General features: G+C 51.5%; 1 protein-coding gene across 6 annotated transcripts in view; it reads right to left on the reverse strand.

Annotated features, from left to right (window-relative positions):
* Window positions 1-21562, reverse strand: part of UBR4 (ubiquitin protein ligase E3 component n-recognin 4) — a 131826-nt gene that overhangs the window by 24385 nt on the left and 85879 nt on the right. For all 6 annotated transcript variants that reach the window (XM_027060248.2, XM_027060246.2, XM_053208030.1 and 3 more), the window contains 22 exons: window positions 20849-21017; window positions 20254-20398; window positions 19581-19666; window positions 18774-18861; window positions 18318-18511; window positions 16174-16413; window positions 15661-15799; window positions 15037-15162; window positions 14828-14956; window positions 13683-14026; window positions 12072-12162; window positions 11680-11764; window positions 11391-11518; window positions 7798-7927; window positions 7516-7673; window positions 6449-6558; window positions 5604-5745; window positions 4923-5004; window positions 4432-4605; window positions 2212-2333; window positions 1140-1337; window positions 345-425 (listed from right to left, as the gene is read on the reverse strand). In XM_027060248.2, coding sequence (XP_026916049.2) covers window positions 345-425; window positions 1140-1337; window positions 2212-2333; window positions 4432-4605; window positions 4923-5004; window positions 5604-5745; window positions 6449-6558; window positions 7516-7673; window positions 7798-7927; window positions 11391-11518; window positions 11680-11764; window positions 12072-12162; window positions 13683-14026; window positions 14828-14956; window positions 15037-15162; window positions 15661-15799; window positions 16174-16413; window positions 18318-18511; window positions 18774-18861; window positions 19581-19666; window positions 20254-20398; window positions 20849-21017 — 3161 coding nt within the window. The remainder of the gene's footprint in view (window positions 1-344; window positions 426-1139; window positions 1338-2211; window positions 2334-4431; window positions 4606-4922; window positions 5005-5603; window positions 5746-6448; window positions 6559-7515; window positions 7674-7797; window positions 7928-11390; window positions 11519-11679; window positions 11765-12071; window positions 12163-13682; window positions 14027-14827; window positions 14957-15036; window positions 15163-15660; window positions 15800-16173; window positions 16414-18317; window positions 18512-18773; window positions 18862-19580; window positions 19667-20253; window positions 20399-20848; window positions 21018-21562) is intronic.

Below are 21562 nucleotides of genomic sequence, written 5' to 3' on the forward strand. Positions count from 1 at the left end.
GCTCCGAGCGGGCAGGCCCCTGAAAGCAGAGGCTTCGTCTCGGTCCAGAGGTGCCGCACACAGAGCGTTACGAGACAGCGCACACTCCCCACCGCACGCCTCCTCTGGCGCTGCCTCGCCGGCTGCATGGCCAAGAATGCCCATCCTCTCCTGAAGCTCTTCCACCTCTGGCCAGAGGCCTCAACAGGACGACTGGTTTTCTCCACAACCATGAACAGGGAGGCACGGCCGTGTGAGCGCTATTTACAGCAAGGTAAGTGACGATGAGCGGCTCCTCCCGGTACCAGTCTGCACAAGTCAGGAAAGTGAAACCCCACCTCCAAGCAAGAAAACAAGCCGCGTACCTCATTTGTGGTGCACCAGACCTTCTTGTAAACCTCGGCCACAGGAAGATCCAAACTGATGATCTTATTGTTCACTAGAAGCTGGACAGAAGAGAAGATGAGGCTATTGTTCCAAATAATTACAAGGCGAGTGCGTTTCAAGAACAAAGGGCACTTCATGGCAGTGGTTCATAACTCATCGGTTTTGCGTCCTGGATCTACAGACTCTCCCTCTCTAAAAAAACGGCACGTGTGTGCACAACACACAGAACGTGGGACGCAACTGCAGAAGCTACAAACACCCTTAACCCAAACCATGGACTCCAGGTTAAAAACCCCTGCTGAGGATTCCCTTTCAGGTTTTGCCAGAAAAAGCAATTACTCCATCTTACCCAACAAGCTTTTCGCCCCTCAGATGAGAAGGCCAGACCCTGGAGGCTGCCTGCCAGGAGGCATCAGACACAGGGCCAGAAATCTGCACAGGGGCCACTGTGCCAGTATTTAGGAGCTTAATTAACTTGGAATCCCCGGGAAATCTCTGCCAGAGCATCGGGAACAAGAGAATCCTACTTGGTGACAAGCGACAGCCACAAACCATTCGCTTCCTGCATGCCAGACATCGGACAGAGCCCCGGACAGGTAATTAACCTTAACACCAGGTAAGGCAGGCAGGTGGGAATCACTGGCCCCATTTATAGATGAGGAAGCCGGAGCAAGCTACCTGCCCAAGACTAACCAGCTACTAAGTAGGGAGGAACCTGGATGTGACCCCAGCCCGTGCTCTTCACCAGGGCAGCAATGTCCTAAGCTCGTTACCTCCATCCCGCTGTCGTCCTCCAGGAGAGCCACCAAGTCACAGTCCTGGCAAATCTTGTTCTTTATATCCCTCATAAGTGGCCCAATGCCTGGCTCATTGCTGCTATATGGGTTCCCGGGCATCCTGCCCTGTAGGAAGTCTTCTTGTTGAGGGTCCTTCTCCAGAGTCACAAAGAATTCAGTGACTTCATTCTCCTCCTAAAGGACAGAGACAAGGACGCATCAGCAGGGATGGCATAAAGATACTCTAAGAGGGTCGGCAGAGGCACTTTCAGATTTAGAACATGCCACCTGGCTCCACGGACACTCTGGGGAAAGCTCATCCAGCCCCTTACACGTTTTAAGACATAAGCGACAGGAAACACAGAGGTGATTCCAAATACACTTCAAAGAGCCTTCACTGTCAGCCATCTCCTCTGAAACTCAAGGGTAGAGGAGAGAAAGTCTACCAAAATAAGCACACAGGCAACATACGGAAGCTGTGTTATTGAAACAAGGGGAGGGGCTTCCTCGCCCTGCTCACCTCAAGTGACACTAACCAATCTGGAGCTGGATGACTCTGCCACTGAGAACCCCCAAGTCAAGAGGAGGGTCTATTACCTAACAGTCAGGTGCGCCCACCCCAAAGACCTCTCACCGTTAACTGATGATACTGGTGGGGTCCCTGGACCATATCATGCTCTCAGAGAGCTAGGCTAGGGAAACATGCACTCAGGTGTGTGTGCACAAAAACATGGGCCTGAAAACAGGGAAGAGAGCAAGCATTTCTTGCTCTGGCTCAACATTGTTTCTTTCACAGCATACTGAACAGGATTTGGGCAATGGGAGGTCAGACCCGGTTCTTGAGAAGACTGATCCAGACCTTCAATCTAGGAAATAAGACCAAGGAAGGTCATCTGATTTCCCACCATCAGAAGCAGGAAAACCATGAGACTGCTTCTGTGTTGTCAGTGGAGCTTTCTAAAATGTGGCTCAACTGCCCCCAGCTGGCGAGACTGCCCATGACCAAGAGGCTTAGCGGCGGGATGGCAGCACGGACACCCCGAGAGGCAGGGGAAGACGCCCTGCTTACGGGATAAATGATGCTGCAGAGCCTCTCAAAGATGAAGACGGGGGTCCGGTAGTCGTCCAGGTTGTAGCGCTTGGCTGTCTCAATGCACACAGCCATGAAAGCCTTGGTTTCTGATTCTGTACCTGCCAGAAATCAAAGTGGCCACGTCAGTTAGGAGACAGCTTCGCACGTAAAAACCACCATGAGACTTTCCGTGAAGTACAGTCACCAACAGGTTCATTCTTCCTGGTACATTTTTAAACGCACTATGTGACAGCATCGATGCTACAACTGGAAACCTGAGGCGGACTGATTTCGAGGCTCAGACCACCCTGCATCTGAAAGTCCCAGCACCCAAGTCAACACAGCGCTTCTGGATCGGCTGTGTACACGTCTTGTTTCCTCTCAGAATTATAACCTCCTTAAGGAGAGGAACTATGCGTCGTTCAACTAATGTCCTCTTGCCCAAAACAGGTACTCAAAAATGTCAAATAGTAATCCTAACTGTATTCCAGGCAAATTCCAGGGAAGGTATAACTTTAAGCTTTGGTCTGAAAGATCAGGTGGATGGCCTTCTACAAGACAGACAGACGACTTCAAGTCACAGGAAAAGGAAGAAATATGTTTCAAAAAGGGTCCAACTGGCAAGGTCACAAACCAGCTCAGCACGGCATGATGAAAATGCATCAGAAGGAGGGCCTCTACATCTGGCAATATGGCAGACCCCACTCCCTGACCTACCCCCGCTTCTCACCACTTGAAGGTAATGTAAAATCCTGAAAACATTTATCAGTGAACTGCCACACTAGCAAAGATGAATCAAAAACCAAAAACTAAGAGAAATCAGGAACCTAGGGAGGTTAGCAAAACTCTGAAGCTGGTGTCTGCCTTGGGCTTTGGCTTCCACAACCTGCCAGGATTTGGGAGCAAGACACAAAGGCCCAGGTCTGCCAAGGTGGACAATCTAGTGGGAACCCCTCCCCGACCCACACAAAAGTCTGGTGTCCCCAAAGAGCTACCTACACCCATTGTATAAGGGTCAACGAGAAGTAACTCTACCTTTCCCCTAGGCAAGTCACTGAAACAAAATTGTCTTCCCTTACAATCTGGCACTGAGTAGAGGGGGGCAGGATCTCCCTTGAGAGAACCTATAACAGGCTGCCCCTCATAGGGGTTTGTGGCTCAAAATTCACACTACCGAAGAGGTCTGAAAAACCTGAAAAACTTGGTTTGAAGACAGCCCCATGATGCAGTGTCCCCAGATGCCTCGCAGAAGCAGTTATAAATCCTCATTAGAGAAACCCGTATTTGACTTGGGTCCTAAAGAATTCCCACAGATTGGGGCGCCTGGGTGGCTCTGGCAGTTGGGCAGCCAACTCTTGATTTTGGCTCATGTCATGATCCCAGGGTCATGAGATTGAGCCCGTCAGGCTCCGTGCTAAGCATGGAGCCTACTTGAGATTCTCTCTCTCTCTCTCTCTCTCTCTCTCTCTCTCTCTCTCTGCCCCTCCTCACTCGTGCATGTGTGCGTTCTCTAACAATAAAAAAAAAAAAAAAAAAAAAAGAATTCCCACAGAAAACCTCCAAAATGTGAGCTCACAGTAAAAAAATCATGAAATACAAAAAGATTTAAGGCAAGAACTTAGAGCTAAGATTTAAAGAGCTGGAATAACATAGAGCAGAATCAGATCAATACACTTCAAATCTTAGAATTAACAGACACAGAAACGTCTGCTATGTTTGAAAACTTTAAAAAAAGGGGGGGGGAGCGTGAGTAAAAAAAGAAGAGACTATAAAATCTGTAGAGAAGCACAAGGACTCAACAAATAGATGAAAGAGCTAACTCAGCGAAGAAAAAACAAATGAACTAAATGAAAGAACCAAAGAGATCCTCCAGAATCAGCACAGAGAGATGGTGAGATGGACCCCATGACAGAGAGGCAAAGATGGATGAGAGACTGTGGGTTCCACAAGAATGAGGGAGAGACTGTAGCAAAGTCAACGGAGGAAACGATGGCTGAGAACGTGCCAGAACCAGCGAAAGACACCAATCCGAGAACACGTGACTCCCTTCTGTTCTGTGAACTTAATATAAAAAGTCCAAACGGACTGAGCCCAGCTCTGGAATTGTACAGCTCCAAGCACCAGAACTTCTTCCCCTCTTTCCTTGAGCGTGGAGAGATGCTTGCCACCCCCTCCAGCAGGAACAGAGTCCCGGCTCCAGGCCACAGGCGGTGCTACCTGTGGTCATGTCCTCCAGCATCTCCAGCAGCATGTCCTGGGTCTCATCGATCAGCTTGGTCCTCTGCACCACCAGCTTTCGCAAGCACAGGTACCCATTCAGCACTGTGCCCACCAAGCGACTTTTGAAGTGTCTTTTGATGGACTCCACCTCAACAAAGGAGGAAAGAAGGCCTGTGGGGACAGGAAAAATCTGCTGCAAGAGCTCTGAACGAGCAGGGGAGCAAGGAAGCTCCCTGTCTTCCAAAGGTAATGAGCAACTCCAAAGCAACTTCCAAGCACAGAGCTGGTGCTCAAGGAAGTGAACCGGTCCACAGCAAACAGGAGCTCAAATACGTAAAGCCACCAATGAAGAGAAAACTACAGAGCTGAAATATGCACTGAATCAACACAAGAGGGAAGACAGTCAACCTCAGCACCCCAAGACCTAAGGGTCCGTCCCCACACTGTGCCCAGGGTGCCTAAAGGAAGGGCCTCTTGGCTGTCTCTACCTGTGAGACTTTTGAGGGCATAGCCCTGCTGCAGGTCAGTGCTCAGGGTGGCCTCCTCCAGGGCCAGCAGGCGGGCGATTTCCTACAAGGACGACAAGCACAGTTAGTGACGGCACCGCTGACGACATCGGCCCCCTCCACCTGAGGCGCCAGGAGCCAGCAACAGCAGCCAAGCGCTCCGCGGTCCCCCTTTTACTCCAACCTCGAGCTGCACTTCTGCCGAACTCCTAAGCAGCCGAGGGCAGATGCAGTGATGTTAAGGGGTGGCTTAAAGACAGAGAAGAGCCGAAATGCCCCCAACGGGTTGCTGCTTCCCCATGCTACAGTCACAAAGATAATATTTTCAACGTTTTTTTTTTTTTAATTTATTTTTGGGACAGAGAGAGACAGAGCATGAACAGGGGACGGGCAGAGAAGAGAGGGAGACACAGAATCGGAAACAGGCTCCAGGCTCCGAGCCATCAGCCCAGAGCCTGACGCGGGGCTCGAACTCGGACCGCGAGATCATGACCTGGCTGAAGTCGGACGCTTAACCGACTGCGCCACCCAGGCGCCCCTACAAAGATAATATTTTCGACAAATACTTCTTCTCAGCAAAAAAGGAATACCAGAAAGTTTACCCCAGTGGAGGGCCACGGAAGCCAAACGGGGGAAGGGCTCTTCTGGGCGGGGGGCAGGTACCTTGGTGATGAGGTTGCCCACGTAGGGGAGGACACCCCGCGCGGCCAGGTAGACTTTCCAGTGGGCTGAAGTGATGAGCTTCTGGTAGAGAGCCAAGTACTCGGCGGCACACTCGCCCGCTATGCTCAGCTCGTCCAGGTAGCTGGTCCGCGACAAGACAGGGCACCGTGAGGACTCGGCTTCGATGGCTCCAACAGCCCCCTCCGCTCCTCCCACCCTTGTGTCCTCTGCTGCCCTTCGCTCCCCCTTCCTTCCAGAGGCTGGGGGAGGCACCTGAGAAAACCCCAAACTTCCCACTTGGGAACTCCCCACGCTTGGGGACAGCTCAGCGCACACGACAGGGAATGTGACGCGGTAAACTAGATCCACTGGGAACAACAAGCGGCAAAACAGAACAGTGCTTCTCTGGACAGCAACTGTGGTTTTGAATGACTCACAGAGAAGGCAAGTGTACCACAGAGTTTAGTAGCCGATGGCGTGGGCTTTGGAATTACACGGCCTGGATTCAAATCCTGCCTCCGGCAGACACGTTACTCAACCGCATCAAGCCCAGGTTGCGGGGCAGGATCCAAGGAGCTCACACAGGGCCGAGCATTTATATACTCCTAAGACCTCAACTGACGTCGGTCGCTGCTGCTGCTGCTGCTGCTGCTCTATGACCACCCGCACCACCACCAGCAGCAGCACGACCACCCGGTTTTCTGGTTCTTTTCTGTTCCTGTGCCCCTCTCCGTAGCAGGCGATGGGTACAGAGCCTGGGTGTGCTTGCCGTCATCCTGACCTACAGATTCCCCCAGGAAAACGGGGAAGGCTGACCGCTCTCCCACGCCCCCCTCAAGTGGCACCTGGTGAGGAGGTCCAGGACCTGCTGCTTGCGGCTGGGAATGGTGGCGAGAGCTTCCACGATGGTGCAGGCTGCCTGGCGCGCGGCCTGTGTCGCCGGGGTGAAGAGCACCTGCAGGACACGGGAGAGAAGCCGTGGCTCAGGTGACCGACACAGTGAAGTGGCACCTTCCGGAAGTCCTCCGGGTGCACCTCCGGGGAAAGGGGAGAGGCAAAAACCACACTCAAGGCCAGATGCCGCTGTGGCAGACTGGGAAAGAGGCTGCTCAGCAGCCCCCTTCTTCACTGAAGCTTCTCCATCAAGTAACCCGGACAGCACATCTAAAATCACTGAACTGGAGGGGCGCCTGGGTGGCTCGGCTGGTTGAGCGTCTGACTTCGGCCCGGGTCATGACCTTGTTCGTGGGTTCGAGCCCCGCGTCAGGCTCTGTGCTGCCAGCTCGGAGCCTGGAGCCCTCTGCTTCGGATTCTGTGTCTCCCTCTCCCTCTGTCCCTCCCCTGCTCATGTTCTCTCCCTGTCTTTCGATAATAAACAAATGTTAAAAAAAATTTTTTTTTTAAATAAATAAAATAAAACCACTGAACTAGGAAGTAGGCAAGCAAGTCTTTTCCTCAGCACAGATTTCTGTAACTATGCAACTCTATTTTGAAGGTACCTATATGCTCAATACTTACATTTGACCAAGTATTTCTTACTTTACACGTTAACAGACAAACGGATGCCTTTAATTACTTTAATCCTTTACGATGCTAGCTAGAACGAACAGGGAGAGGGCAGCAGGAGGTATAGACAATGAAAGGAGAAAAAGGGAGGGGTAGCACTGAGGCTTAGTTCCCATGAGTGGCCAGGAGGAGTAACAAGCACAGCAGCTTGATGAGAGGCACAGAAAAGTCCTCCCTCAACCAGTCTACCACACGGGTGGCTGCAACCCAGGACCTCCCCCTGCTTCCCGCCTGAAAGGAGGCAAGAGAGCAGAGCAGACGTGGGTGGGGGAGGGGGGAGCAGAGAGGCGCTGCTTGGCATCTGGGGCAAGGGGAGGGGGAGGAGGGCCCGGAGGCGGTCACTCACTTGCCGCAGCCAGTTGTTGTGGCCCAGCTTGAGATCCAAGGGCGGGGTCCTCTTCCCCCGACGACTCAGGAACTGCTTCCACCTCCACACATACTTCTCAGTCAAATAGAGGTGGCGGAGCTCCGACTTGCTGGGGGACTTCCCGTTGCCATCGGTCCCTGGCAGGCAGGGGGGTGGAGCGAGGGGTAAGGGAAAGGAAATAACAGAAAAGGGGGGACCGTAGGGCTGCAGGGACAGGGGTCGGAGGGACTGGCTTCCCCAGGCACGAAGACACAGACACACCTCTGATAGGAAGACACTTCTTCCAGGCTTCATAGGACGCTTTGGGGTCTCTCTTGAGCCACAGTTGAGCCTGGGCATGGATCTCATTGCAGTACGGCTTAACCGTGGTGAGGGCCTCAACAGGGACATCCTGCAGGGGGAAAGCGGAACAAGGCGGGAGCGTAACACACCTGGGCCACGGCTCCAATGCGATGGCTCCAATGCGATGGCACCGACGCCCCAGGGGGACATACGCGAAGCTAGGTCAGAAGGGTCAACGGTCGTATCATTTCCGCCCAAGCGTATGTTCCTTCAAAGCCATTTGACACAACCTAGCAGTGGCGTCTCCACACTGAGCTTAAGGTCACCGTTCTGACCGTGCAGGACTAAGAGGTAGCTGGCTTCCTACAGACAGTCCTACAGCCACACCCGCCAATTCCTACCCCAAGGCTGATCCAGCTCCCCAAACATCACTCTTTAAGGAGCCACTGGGCAGTCTCCAGAATTTTGGGAGCCATTACCAAGCAGAACTAGCCTGCACAGCCAAGAGCCCCACACACACTCTAAACCAGATGTTCTCAAGCTTTCTGGTCTCAGGACTCCTTCACACTCTTAAAAAATTATTGAGGACCCGAAACTGTTTTGCATGTATGATTCTATCTATTGATATTTATAACATTAAAAGTTAAGCATGAGAGGGGCACCTGGATGGCTCAGACGGTGGGGCGTCCGACTTCGGTTCAGGTCCTGATCTCGCGGTTCGTGAGTTCGAGCCCCGCGTTGGGCTCTGTGCTGACAGCTCAGAACCTGGAGCCTGCTTCCGATTCTGTGTCACCCCCCTCTCTCTGCCCCTCCCCCACTCCCTCCCTCTCTCTCTCTCTCAAAATTAAATAAACATTACCAAAAAAATTTTTTAATGAAGTTTTACAAATTAAAAAAAAGAATTTTAAAGTTAAGCATGAGAATTTCTTAGAATACTAACTAATTTCATTTAAAAACAAGAATGAATCCATTACCTATCTACCTAAATGATGTTTTTTGTCTTTCCAGAATGAAAATAACCTAAAGGAGCAGCACTGCTTCGTTTTTGAAAATTTGCTTAATGACCGATTTAATACAACAGCTGGACTCTCAGAGCTGCTTCTGTGTTCAAACTGTTGGCGTATGTTGTTGGGGTTGCAGTACGAGAAAAGCACCCAGCTGCACAGATACGTAGCTGGAAAAAAGAGTATTTTTACAGCCTTTTCACGTAATTGCGGGTTTCTTTCTTGGATCTCACTTTCAACAAATGATACATTTTTTTTTTTTAATATTTATTTTTCGGGGGAGTGCAATAAGTGATAGGTTCTTAAAGACTGGCTGTTATGTGGAATCTGAAATCGATTGATAAACTTTTCATATTCCACCACACTAACCCTCATCTTTACTAAACCACGTGTGATTCTGTAGCACGTGTTGGTCACCTGGAAAATACTGGCTCTCTGAGTTATATCAGTTCCTCTGGAGGGATGGGTTCACTTCCTTCATTTTTCAAGAAAATGTCTGCTGGGGCACCTGGGTGGCTCAGTCAGTTGAGCGTCTGACTTCAGCTCAGATCATGATCTCACAGTTGGTGAGTTCGAGCCCCACATCAGGCTCTGTGCTGACAGCTCAGAGCCTGGAGCCTGCTTCAGATTCTGTGTCTCCCTCTCTCTACCCCTTTCCCACTCACGCTCTGTCTCTCAAAAATAAGCAAACGTTAAAAAAAGGAAGGAAGGAAAGAAGGAAGGAAGGAAGGAAGGAAGGAAGGAAGGAAGGAAGGAAAAGAAAGAAAGAAAGAAAGAGAAAGAAAGAAAGAAAGAAAAGAAAGAAAGAGAAAGAAAGAAAGAAAGAAAGAAAGAAAGAAAGAAAGAAAGAAAGAAAGAAAGAAAGAAAAAGGAGAAAATGTCTGCTAACACCCAATTCTGAATAAGCACAGCTGGCCCATCGCACACCCCTCCAAGCACACACAGGGCCCCACAAGAGGCAGCGGCTCACATGCACGCACCTGCCCCCGACAGCAAGCGCGGCGGCACTGGGGCGTGTGCAGCAGGAGCACTTCCGGCGTGCTTCCACAGGGTCACACCGAGTATTAAGAACACAAGTACCCAAGAAGGGAGATGTACTAACATTAACATGCACCGTTTCATCGAGGACGCCCATGAGTGAGCACGCACTGCCTTTCCCGCTGAGGCCCCGGTGGCCTCGCCACCAGGGACTGTGCACGACCAGCCCCGACGTGCACAGACCACAAGGGGCAAGCCGGGCCGGAGGAGAGTTAGGAAACCAATGTTGGCCTCACAGAGTCCCCGACGGTCCAGGGAACGCTCAGGCACCGGGAGCCTAGTTTTGAAAACTGCTGCTTTCTCTAGGCTGAAACTAAGCACAGTGCAAACATCGACAATGGGCTCCCGCACTTAGAGAATAAACAACTCTGGAAATTTTTTGCCTCACTCTGGGAAAAATGATGGTCATGTGGGGATGACATTCCTCTTTAATCAAGTACTGATTTTATTGGCTGACAATGAGCTCTGAGGGGAAATAAACCTTCGTCAAAGGGAAGGAAGATAGGTACCTCAGTCCTGCCTTTTCTGAGGACTGCCTAGGAAGACTGGGTCAAGGAAAATTTACCTAACTGTTCAATATCCAGCTTCCACCCTAGTGCTTACCACTCAGAAAGCAATCTTCCTGCAGTAACGAAGACTCTTCCCACCAAGGGCCCCACCAGGACGGAGCAGGAATCAAATGGCCCAAGGACCACAGAGAGACAGCCTCAGGCATGGCTGAGAGGAAGAACCGTGGCCCGTGTCTTCCACAAGTTGGTCCAAGCAGATCAATCTGGGGCTCAGCTATGGTTATGTTATCTTAGAACAAAAACTTGGCTTTCCTCATTCGCTTAATGATTTACTGAATGGCTAGCGTATGTTAAGTAGCATGCTCTGCACTGGACATAAAAAATACTACAAAACGGACATCCCCGGATTCGACGTGCTCACAGCCAGCCCAGCAGAGAGCTGGATCTTCTAAGAGGCAGCTAACAAAGAAGGGGGCATCCTACACAGAGAAGATGACAGACAGCCGCAGCTAACATTTACTAAGGGACTAACACAAGCTGGTGTTCCGAGCACGTAATCTGTGTTAAGTGACTGATGCCTCCCAACAGTTCAGTGTGTTGTATTCCCATTGCAGAGATGGGGAAACCAAGGAGCTGGAGTTAACAACTTGCCCAAAGTCACAAGGCTAGTAAAGAGAAGAGCTGGGATCGGAAACCAAGAAGTCTGCTTCAGAGTCTAGGATTTTCGCCCCTGCACAGTATTGCATGCACAAAGGCACAGGGGTGGAAAAGAACACGTGCCTTCTGGGAGCTGTGAGTCATCTGATGTGACTGGAGAAAGAGCCAGACCTCCAGCAAACCAGCTCGTTCCACGCTTCTGTATTTTCATGTTTATGTGACTCTCAACTTCCCTCTGAGAAACATTCCTTCTCAAAACTCCCAACTCCTGTCTGCTTAACTGAGGCAGAGGAAGCGCTGGTGCCCCGCCGGGGCAGGAAGGGGCTGCCGCTCTCCCTCCCCTCCTGGCCTCCCTGCCCGGTACCTTGTTCTTCTTGCTGGTAGGAGCAGGTGGTTTAATCAGCTTCTGCAAGATCCGCAGACACATGAGGGTAATGTTCTCCACAACCACGGGGGTCTTGATGTTCACCGCCATGAGGAAGAGGCTGAGAGCTGGGGGTAGGAGGGACAGGCTGAGCCGCGGTCACCGAGCACCGAGCCCCGGCTCCAGCAGGGCTGCCCGGGGCAGCCCCCGTCCCACCCCGTCTGTGGCCAGGATGGAGCCCGAAGCCCCACCCCGAAAGAGCCCCGAAGCAGGCGCGCCCCCAGCTCACCACAGCGCAGCCGCAGCTCCCAGCAGCCGTCCTCCTTCGAGATGGAGTCTGTCAGCAACAGCATCTCATACTGCAGGCTGCTTGCCTAGAAGGCCAACGGGAGGAGACACGGGTAGAGGAGGGTCTGCAGGCGGGAGCCAGGACTGGGGCTTACGTCCAAACTCTGATCAGGGGACCCGGAACTAAAATGTCTGGTACCCGGTGGCGCCACGAGAGAGACAAAGGAGAGCTGGAGACCCCTGCTCCCCCTCTGGCCAACCACCCATTTCTCTTCTCCCTCTGAGGCTGGCTCTGACCTGGGACAGTCACCCCACAGAGACCGGTGGAAAGGAAAGCAAAGAAGCACAGAAGAACAGAGAGGGAGAGGTCAGAGGAGCGGCCGTCCTGCTCACCAGATCAGGATTGGCCCAGTGGCCCTTCAGGGCAGTGGAGACTTTGCCAATGATCAAGTCATTCATTTGCTGGGTGGCTTCCGGATTGTCTCTGAGGAAGCAAAGGCATGGGAGTCCTGTTACCCACCACTGGCCGTGTCCACCTCCCCACCTGAGGAGCTCAGAGAAAAGGCAATCGATGCCCAGGGGCCTAAGAGATCAGCCCCACGAGGAGCCCCGGGTCTGTAACAAAGAGCCCATCACAGCCGCCTGCCCCGCAGGGGTTACTGAGGGGAGCTTAGCACCAGCACCGAGATCTCCTCCGCGTCTACAGCCCGGGCTGCTGAGTCCCCAGGCTCCAGATCCAGGGGCTTCCTGCCAGGATGGGTCACAACCATTTCCTCGTTTACTCCATGCACCTCTACTTCAGCTCCCACGAGGCACCCATGGCTCCCACCTATGCCCCACTGTGATGATGTCGACATTAGTCCTAACGACGTAAATTGTACCAGGTCCCTTTCTTGCTTCCTACCCCACTTTCAACAGAACTCAAAGCCCTTACGATAGCCTAGAAGACCTCCCGGGATCTGGCCCCCAGCCACCTCTGGTTCTCCTTCCCCTGCGGCCTCCTTTACTCCACCTGCAGGATCCCTGGCACACCCCGCCACAGCAGAGACATCTGCGTGGCTCGTCCCCTTACTCCACACGCGTCTCCTCAATCATCACCCCTCAACAGACCTACCCTAGCCACCTTCTTCCACGCAGCAATTCCTGCCACAGCCGGGACGCCACTGTGGCTTTACCTCCCCTCACAACTGGAATTTCCTGATGCTATACTGTACAAGTATGCTTCTGCAGTTCCCCCACCTAGACTGAGGGCTACGTGAGGGCAGCATTTCCCACTGCACACGCAGAGTCCCAAACAGTGCCTGGCATTCAAAGACACTCAAAGTACACCTGCTAAGTGGGTGAATAAATGATACAGCAAGAAATGGTTATCCATCACCTAACACGTTCCGGAACCCATGCCACACACTCCGTAGATAAACCACATGCAGCTCTGGTAACTCTTATCGTCACAAGGTAGGCACTCAACAAGCAGGAGTCACTGCCCACGTGAATTATTTCATTCCGTCCTCGCCACAAGCCTTCAAGATATTTACTCGTCAGCATTTTTCAGACAAGGAAAACCTTGGCTCAAAGACGTTAGGTAAGCTGTCCGAGGCACAGAGCATCAGACACTGCATAATAAGCTCTCGTCACCAGGCTCCACTGCTCCACTGGCCTCCTCCATGGGAGTCTGGAGTCCAAATGCCCAGGCTCCCTTCTCCTCCGTCACCAGAACTCAGACACTCGTTTCCCCAGGGAACCTCACTGGAACCGACAACGTACAAGCCAAATATTCTATTTACAAGCTAACCTGGTCTCAAATGCTCGCAGAATTCGCTCACCAAGACCCCGGGCATCTCCCCCTTTTCCTCCCTCACAACTTAGCCAGCCTGTCCAGCAGCAACAAGCACCACACTTTGCACCCCTAAGCTCCCAGCTTCGCTACTACCAGCGGCCACCAACACCCCTCCCCCCCACCACGTTAGGAGTTACCGGGCCCACGATCACGCTGCAGGTTCTGACCGAGTTAGCAGGCACATGAGCTGGCGGACCTCCTCCCGCATGGCTGCAGAGCCTCGGCGAAGATTGTAATCAAAGAGCTCCCGGATAAGGCCCTGGGAGACGAGGATGTGCCTCAGGGCCGGATTGGTGGCCAGGGCCCGGAGCAGCGTGATACAATGTTCTGTGACGGCCGAGGCGCAGCCGTAGCACTTGGTGGAGGATGTGTGGCCACAGCCCAGGACGGATAAGGCGCGGTACTGGCTGGCAGTGAAGGTGGGCTGCACGGAGGTTCGGGACGATTTGGTAGCTGCTTCCCTCTGCTGCAGGTCGTATTCCAACAACTCTTTGCGTGAAGCAAAGACTTTCTAAGAGAAAAAAAATGAGAAAGAAATAAAACAGCAATAAATAAGGAAGAAGAGAAAGTTAACTGGGAATTAGTTTTGGTTTGAAAAAACATTTCACATGCATTATCCAATTTAACCTTTCTGATGACCCTACAGATTAGACACTTTATCCTCACTTTACAGAGAAGGAAGAAGGAAGCTGAAGCTTAGGAGGGTTAGCTTGTCCAAGGCAAGTGGCAGAGTCAGAACTCAGCCCCTGAACACGGCACAGGTCCTTAACTCCCACATAACGCTGTCTCATAAAGAACAAACATGAAGATCAGAGATGTCGGCCCATATAGCAGAGACAGCTCTGGAGGGGCCAGGAACCGGCTTGTCTGCATGCGGCCAGCCTCCCATTCCATGGACACTAGGTTGGTAACATTCCATCATTTGCATGGCCCACCCTGGCTGACTGGAGTCGGTGTGCCCTGCCCTACCAGCTTGCACACGTGGCCCTTCAGAAAAGGGGGGAACAGAATCTTGACAGCTGGTTTTTTAAAACTAGCAACCCCTCTACCAAAAGATGGGTTCTAAATGGGCCAAGGAAAGCACATCTAATAATGTCACTCTCAATCTTCTGGAATAAACTCAGGTCTCTGCCAAGCACCAGAAACTACAACGGAGAGAGGCTGAATGGTGCGGCCACTCGGGACCCTGCCTTTTCAGATCGGGCAAGGGCAATCCAAGACTCAAAGTGCCGGAGGGGGACAGCAGGAATGCTCTGAAAACCTCACTGGTAATGCTCCACGGAACACTCCAGAGGGGCTCCCGCTTCTCTACCTGGATGATCTTGGAGAGCTCGTCGAAAGAGTTCTTGCAGTCGCCACAGTACTCCTGGGCCAGCTGCAGGATGTACCGATTGACACTGGCGGAGGTAGAACTGATGCCCCCGGCCGTCCCCGAGTCATCCTGCAACCCAAGAGGCAAGTGGTCAGTCTTCTGCTTCTGCCCCGGAGCCCTCTCCAAATGCCCCTCTAGCTCGGGGTTACCTGCGGCTTCTCGGGGGCTGCCTCGTTCACTTTGCAGAGCAGGTTCTCCAGCTGTGGCCGATGTCCCATCAGCTGGTGATAGACTCGGTCAGCTTTGTCCAGAAGCGTATTGATGTTGGAAACAGCCTAGCAGGAAAAGACAGGGGCGGGCGTGAAGGCTTTTCCTTGACTAATCCCAATTGCTAACCGTTTTCTGAAACATTTCCTACAGGTCAGGTGCTATTTCATGCACTCGTTATTTCTATTCCTCCTAACAATCCGGAACCAGCCCCTGGACGCACTGCCACTGAGACAAGGCCAACAGCTGCAGTATGAAGGCGTCTGTGGAACAAACGCAAGGCACTTGTCCGACTTCTTTCTGCTTTTCCAAATCTGAAGCTGCTTGTCTGCTGGGAGACTCTAGTTCACTACCAACCGACACTTCCCAGAAGTCACACGTAAACCACGTGTTCCAACGAACCGCACGCCTCTATCTGCTGCCACCCTAAAGCCGGGCCCCGCAGACAGTGCCTGAGCGGAGGAAGATTGGGGCCAAAAGGAAAAGCCCGCTGCCCTCCGCCAGCCCTGCTGCCCAAAGCTCAGAGCAAAGCCACTGCCTTGAGTTGAGGGCGGATGCAGCCTCACCTTCTTCCGGTCTTCTTCATTCTCGATGGGATCTACCGCACAGCAGGGCTTGGCATAGAGCATGAAGTCAAAGCGAGCGTATTTGCAGAAACCACAGGCATTGCAGAGGAAGGGATCCTTTTCGTCGTAGTTGATGGACCTGAAGAACCAAGGCGTTCGGGTCAGGGGGCAGGAGAGGTTCAGTGGCAGGGGGTGGGGGGTGACCGTGAGATGGACGGCACCACCCGCGTACCCTGGAACCGTGCAGGGATGACGACAGCTGAGGGTGACTTACACACCAGGTGACAAGAAAGGAAGACCTGCAACCAGACCCAGGGACCCCCACTCCCCGCCTACCACAGGACAGGTGCGCGCACACCTACACGCGCACCGCTCTTCCATCCCTGGACTCCACAGGCCCACAGTCCCCTAATTATCACGAGGGCACCAGACACTGGAACCCTGCCCACACTGAGGCTCTTACAGGGAAATACAAGGAACGTACACGGCCCTGGCCCGGCAACACTCCCTCACCTGCATTTGTGACACTGGTAGACGTTCTCTCCACAGTTGCCGCAGACCCCTGGGTTGGCAGGGACCGAGGCGCTGCAGCGCGGGCACTGCAGGGTCTCTGTGGAGGCCTGGTAGTTTTCATAGAAGTCCGCAAACTCGATCATCAGGTTGGAGGCCACGATGGGCAAGGGCAGGTCAATCTTCACCTCTGTCTGCCCGGGGGTCAGTTGAACCTTCTTGGCTTTGTGCCAGCGAGCCGGCCTACGAGAGACGGTGTCAGACAGAGGGGCAGGGGGCCTGAGAGCCGCCTGTTTACCCCTCAGAGATGGTCTGAGGAGACAAAGAGTAAGGCTGTCCCCATATATTCTTCTAAGGCAGTGGTCACTCTAAGAAAAGGTGATCTGGCGAATAATAGCAACCAAATATAAAGAAAATCTTCCAATTGCTCTTTATAAAAAAGGATGTTAATGGGCGCCTGGGTGGCGCAGTCGGTTAAGCGTCCGACTTCGGCCAGGTCACGATCTCGCGGTCCGTGAGTTCGAGCCCCGCGTCGGGCTCTGGGCTGATGGCTCGGAGCCTGGAGCCTGTTTCTGATTCTGTGTCTCCCTCTCTCTCTGCCCCTCCCCTGTTCATGCTCTGTCTCTCTCTGTCCCAAAAATAAAAATAAAAAACGTTGAAAAAAAAAATTAAAAAAAAAAAAAAAAGGATGTTACCACTCAAGTGCTTTAAGATGTTACACAGAATGACTTTTTAGATCCTAGAAAAACAACGAAGCACGCATCAGGGAGAGAGACTACTCTAAAACTACGCCACACTAAAGCCTAAGATCCCAAGAGGTACCATGAACTATGTGCCATGTGCCAAGCAGAGGGGGAAAAAAAAAAAAAAAGGCACGTAGTAATTTAGGGTAATCACATTAACTACAGGTAACATTTATTAAGCACTTCCTACATGCTAGGCTCCATTCTCGGCAGTCTACATACACTAAACCAAACTACGCAACTGCTCCCACACCAGGAAGACAGACAGTAGAGCTGGGGTGCGAGCCCACGGTCTCATCGCGGGTTCTGAGCGCTTCACCGGCAGCTGCACGGACTCTATGCAACAGGAAATGAAACCCACCTCCTCCAGAAGGGGAGCGGGTCATCCGCATTAGCAGCTTTCACTTGCGCGTGACCAATGTGAACTGCTCTCCAAAGGAAGAAAACTTCCTGTCGGCCAAGCTCCCTGTGGCCGTTTGCTGATGTGGTCCAGCCTAGCTTTGTTCTGACCCTTAGAATAATACCAATACTTCCATTCTGTGCAGAATAGCCCTGCAAGTCTTCCTACTTAAGCAGCACCTCCCCATGTCCTCTGCCCAACAGCCACGCCAGAGATTTCAACAGATCTGTCTCTGTGGGTCAACACTGTAACCCCCACCGGTGCCTTCTTTGGCCCACGTATGACGTGCCCCGATTCAGACACCAGGACACATGAGCTAGAAAGATCCAACATAGGCAGATACAAAAGGAAGGTGTGGGGCGCCTGGGTGGCTCTGTCAGTTGAGCGTCCGACTTCGGCTCAGGTTATGATCTCACGGTTCGTGACTTTCAGCCCCACGTCGGGTTCTGTGCTGACAGCTCAGAGCCTGGAGCCTGCTTCAGATTCTGTGTCTCCCTCTCTCTGCTCCCTCCCTGCTCACACTCTGTCTCTCTCTCACAGATAAAGATTTAGGAAAAAAAAAAAAAAAAAAAAAAGGAAGGTGCGACATATCAATATAAGGCCTGCGTACTAGAGAAACTTCTTAAGGAATACTGCCTCTCTGTGAGCAAGCAAACATCATCTTGATCCAAGAAACGACAAGTATTTCCCAGTATGGGTTTTAACCCCAGAACTGCCCCGATTAACACGGGTAGAAGCCTGCAGTCCCCTCACTCAGCTTGCTCTCTCAGAGGGCAGACTGCTCAATTGCTCCCTCAGACCCCAAGGGCTCCACCGGACAGGCCAAAGAACCTTTGTCAACATTAGGAAACGGTGTTTCACTTTTGTCCCCAGCCCTGACTGAAGTGGAAAGAGAACATACCAGGCCTCTAGGGGATGTGCTGCTTCACCCCATTCCAGCAATCAAAACCAACAGCTGGTGTTATGCCTTACACGGCCCCTCCCCAAGCCTGAAGAGCCCGTACTTGTTTTTCAACTCCACGATGGCCTGCACAGTCCGGTTGTTGTAATACAGGTTGACAGTCCGCACCATCTTTGTCCGTTTCAGATCCCCGATTTTCACCGTCACTTTGCTGATGGTGTGGCTGCCAATGAGCTTCACGACCTGCTGGGTGGTGGTGTACCGCGTGTCCACTTTGATGGAAGACAGCTTGATATACTAAACACAGGAGGACACAAAACAGTGTATCGGTTCAAGGCCATCGGCTCATCCTGCCTTCTTCAAAACTGACCACTGTAACCCACTCTTCAACCACGGATGACACTTCTATCTGAGGTGGTAAGCGTGGCAGGTAAGCATTCATACCACTGGTGACCAACCGTCGGGAGAGGAACACCTATGTGGCAACAATCAATCTCTGAACGAGAAACCCACTGGCCCTGCAAGTCTCACCACTGCCCACGTTAAAGACGGCACTTACACAAAACGGCACCTCTGGATTATTACACACCAGGCAGGGATCGCTCTCCAGGTAATAGCCATCAAATTCCACTAAGCCAGACAAGGTGCTAAGGAAGAAACCAGTCTCAGCATAAGGAAATTTTCATTTTAGAAAGCACCGAGCTTCACAAAGAAGCCATGAACTCGCCACGGCGACATTCCCTAAGGTGAGCCCCCCCCCCCCCCCCCCCCCCCCCCCAGTAAGAACACAGGGAAACGCAAGAAATCCCAACAGGACTTAGAAGTCACAGGAAGGACATGTCAACCAATCAGCCCCAGATGTTTCCTACTTCTGAGCCATCCTGAGGTCAGAGGAATCCTAAAAAGCTACATTAATATTTGACTCAAAGCAGAGTCACAATTAAATTGACCAAAAATCATTGAGTTGTATACTTTAAAATAGGTGAATTTCGTGGTATAGAAAGTATACCTCAATGAAGTTTAGAAGAAAAGAGAACAGTTGTTATTACACCAGGGAAATAATAGCTGCTAGTTTAACTGATACTCTTTCAAAAGTTGTTTTAACCTAGCCATTTTCTGTACACTCATCTGATTTAGACTCAGACCCTCGAAGTAGGAAACATTCTCAAATTACTGCTTCCCAACATCTAATCGAGCAGTTACATTTTGAGTGCCCTGGGTGTGCAAGGCTCCAGCTACGAGGAGGGATTCGAAGACCAACTAGACAGAGGCGTACTGATTCTTATGTAGGAGCTAACCAATGTGGAGACGGCAACTGGGCCTGATTGAGGGAGCTTCAGTTAGGGAGAAGGCAGAACGGGCCCACCTGTAAATGTTGGAGTTGGGGTGGTTGGTAAGAATATGGTTTTGAGTCCGCAGAATCTCCACAGCCTTCTGGGAATATTCCTTTAACTGAAACAGAAGTCAATAAAAGACCAGAGTTAAAGGCCAAGGGAAAGTCTTCCTGGAAAAGACTTCCGTCTCCTGCTATCTAGTTGATACCGCCCAAGAAATACCAGGCTTTTCAGCCCCAGTGCAGAATCACACAAGGCTGGGCCTAATTCCTAGTCATTTAAAGGATTCTGTCTTCTCTACAAGTTTCCACAGACTTAGGAACAGTCACCTTTTCAGACCCTGTGGACAAAGACCGTTTTTATTCCCATGGAGAAGTCACGAAATGGTTATCCGACTGCAGAGACACTTTTAGGGATGCCATCAGGGCAGCCAGGAAAATGAGGGGGATACCTTCTTTCCTAAAACAACTTTAAATGGGTTGCATTTTCCTCCCCACCTGATCTCCTTCTGCTGGCTAAGCCAAATTCAGCCTGTGCTTATTTGTTAGTATATGTTATCTTGTGGCATACGTGTTGGGAGTGCTTAACATAGATCTAAAGAGATTTTACAGGTGTGCCCCCCATGTGGGACGGTCAGAATGTTAACTCAAGGGAAAAAAGGTCAAACGTGGCTAGATAGCCCCCTGACTATACATCAATTGTTACCTTCTTCTCCGTTTGTGGGGTTTTCAAGGAGAAGTACCCTAGCAGGTCCACAAACTGGGCAGCCTTACGACCATAGGCTGGCAGTTCTGGCCATATGGACCACATCAGATCTAGCAGGAGCTCCTGTTGCGATTTGCTGGAGTTTCTGTAGATAAAGGACAGTTCGCATTACCAAGCAGCAGAAAACCCTGGAGTTCCTTTTATTTATCAACAATGCCCCGGTACTGTTTCTGTAGCTGTATCTCCCTCCCCACAACCAGGGGTTAAGTTCAAGCCATTCTGCTGTTCTTCTGACAGCAGATCCTAACAGGTGCATCTTCAGAAGGTGGCCTGAAGAGTCAAGACTGGTCACTTTACAAACTCCAAAATATAGCCTTCTCAGAAAAAAACGCAAGCATCTCTTGCTTACGACATCAGTTTAATGGCTAAGAACGGCTAACCTCACGAAGACACCTGTAACAGTCAAGAGGATCCAGACCGATATAAATACCGAGACTGAAACCGTGAGCATGTAACATGAAGCCAAGACAGAACCACATCGTCCACTCGGGTCCTGGACCCATGCAGACCGCCAAAACCTAGCCCCGGACCCCACCTGTAGATATGCAGCGTCAGACAGTGCGCCTGCCAGCGTACTGAGGAAGAATTGGACTCTAACAGGAAGCAACGCAGGAACTGAACCAAGGTCTCCTTATCTGCGAATTTGTTCAGCTGGTTCACCAGAGCTGTGCACAGCTGGTCCTCCTGGCTGCCTGAGCTCTCACCTGCAAGATCAGGGCGGGACTGAGGACTGGAGACCAGGAAGCATGGTCTAGGGTCCTACAGCCAGTGACACCAGATGGAGAGGGAGGGGATTCTGTCCATGTCTAAGAGTTTCAACTAAATGGTTTTAATTTGAAAACAACTTTGTTTACAGGAGAACCAGAAGGCCAGCCCCAAATGATACAGACGTGCAATAACGCCACCAAAAAGGCACAGGACAAAGGGCCGACGCAAGTCTGGCACCGAACAAACACGGCTACGTCGGAGATCCGTTACCTAAAATATCTACCTGTATCATTAATTGGGAGAACGTAAACCACCTCCCCTGCTCTGCTGATCACCGGTCTCAGGCCTCCGAGAACCATGAAAAGCAGTGAAAACAGAAAGGCTTCTGTCTTTTCGATGGTAGGGAGTCCACTAAAACAGCTTCCATTTGTGGGGCATTTAACAGTTCACAAGGTGCATTTACGAGCATCATTTAACACTGACAACCTTCTCACACAGCAAGTGTGATTTATTATTTCATGGAAAAACAAACTTGGCTTAC

Source organism: Acinonyx jubatus, chromosome C1, assembly GCF_027475565.1.
Source record: "Acinonyx jubatus isolate Ajub_Pintada_27869175 chromosome C1, VMU_Ajub_asm_v1.0, whole genome shotgun sequence".
In the NCBI taxonomy this organism is placed as follows: domain Eukaryota; kingdom Metazoa; phylum Chordata; class Mammalia; order Carnivora; family Felidae; genus Acinonyx; species Acinonyx jubatus.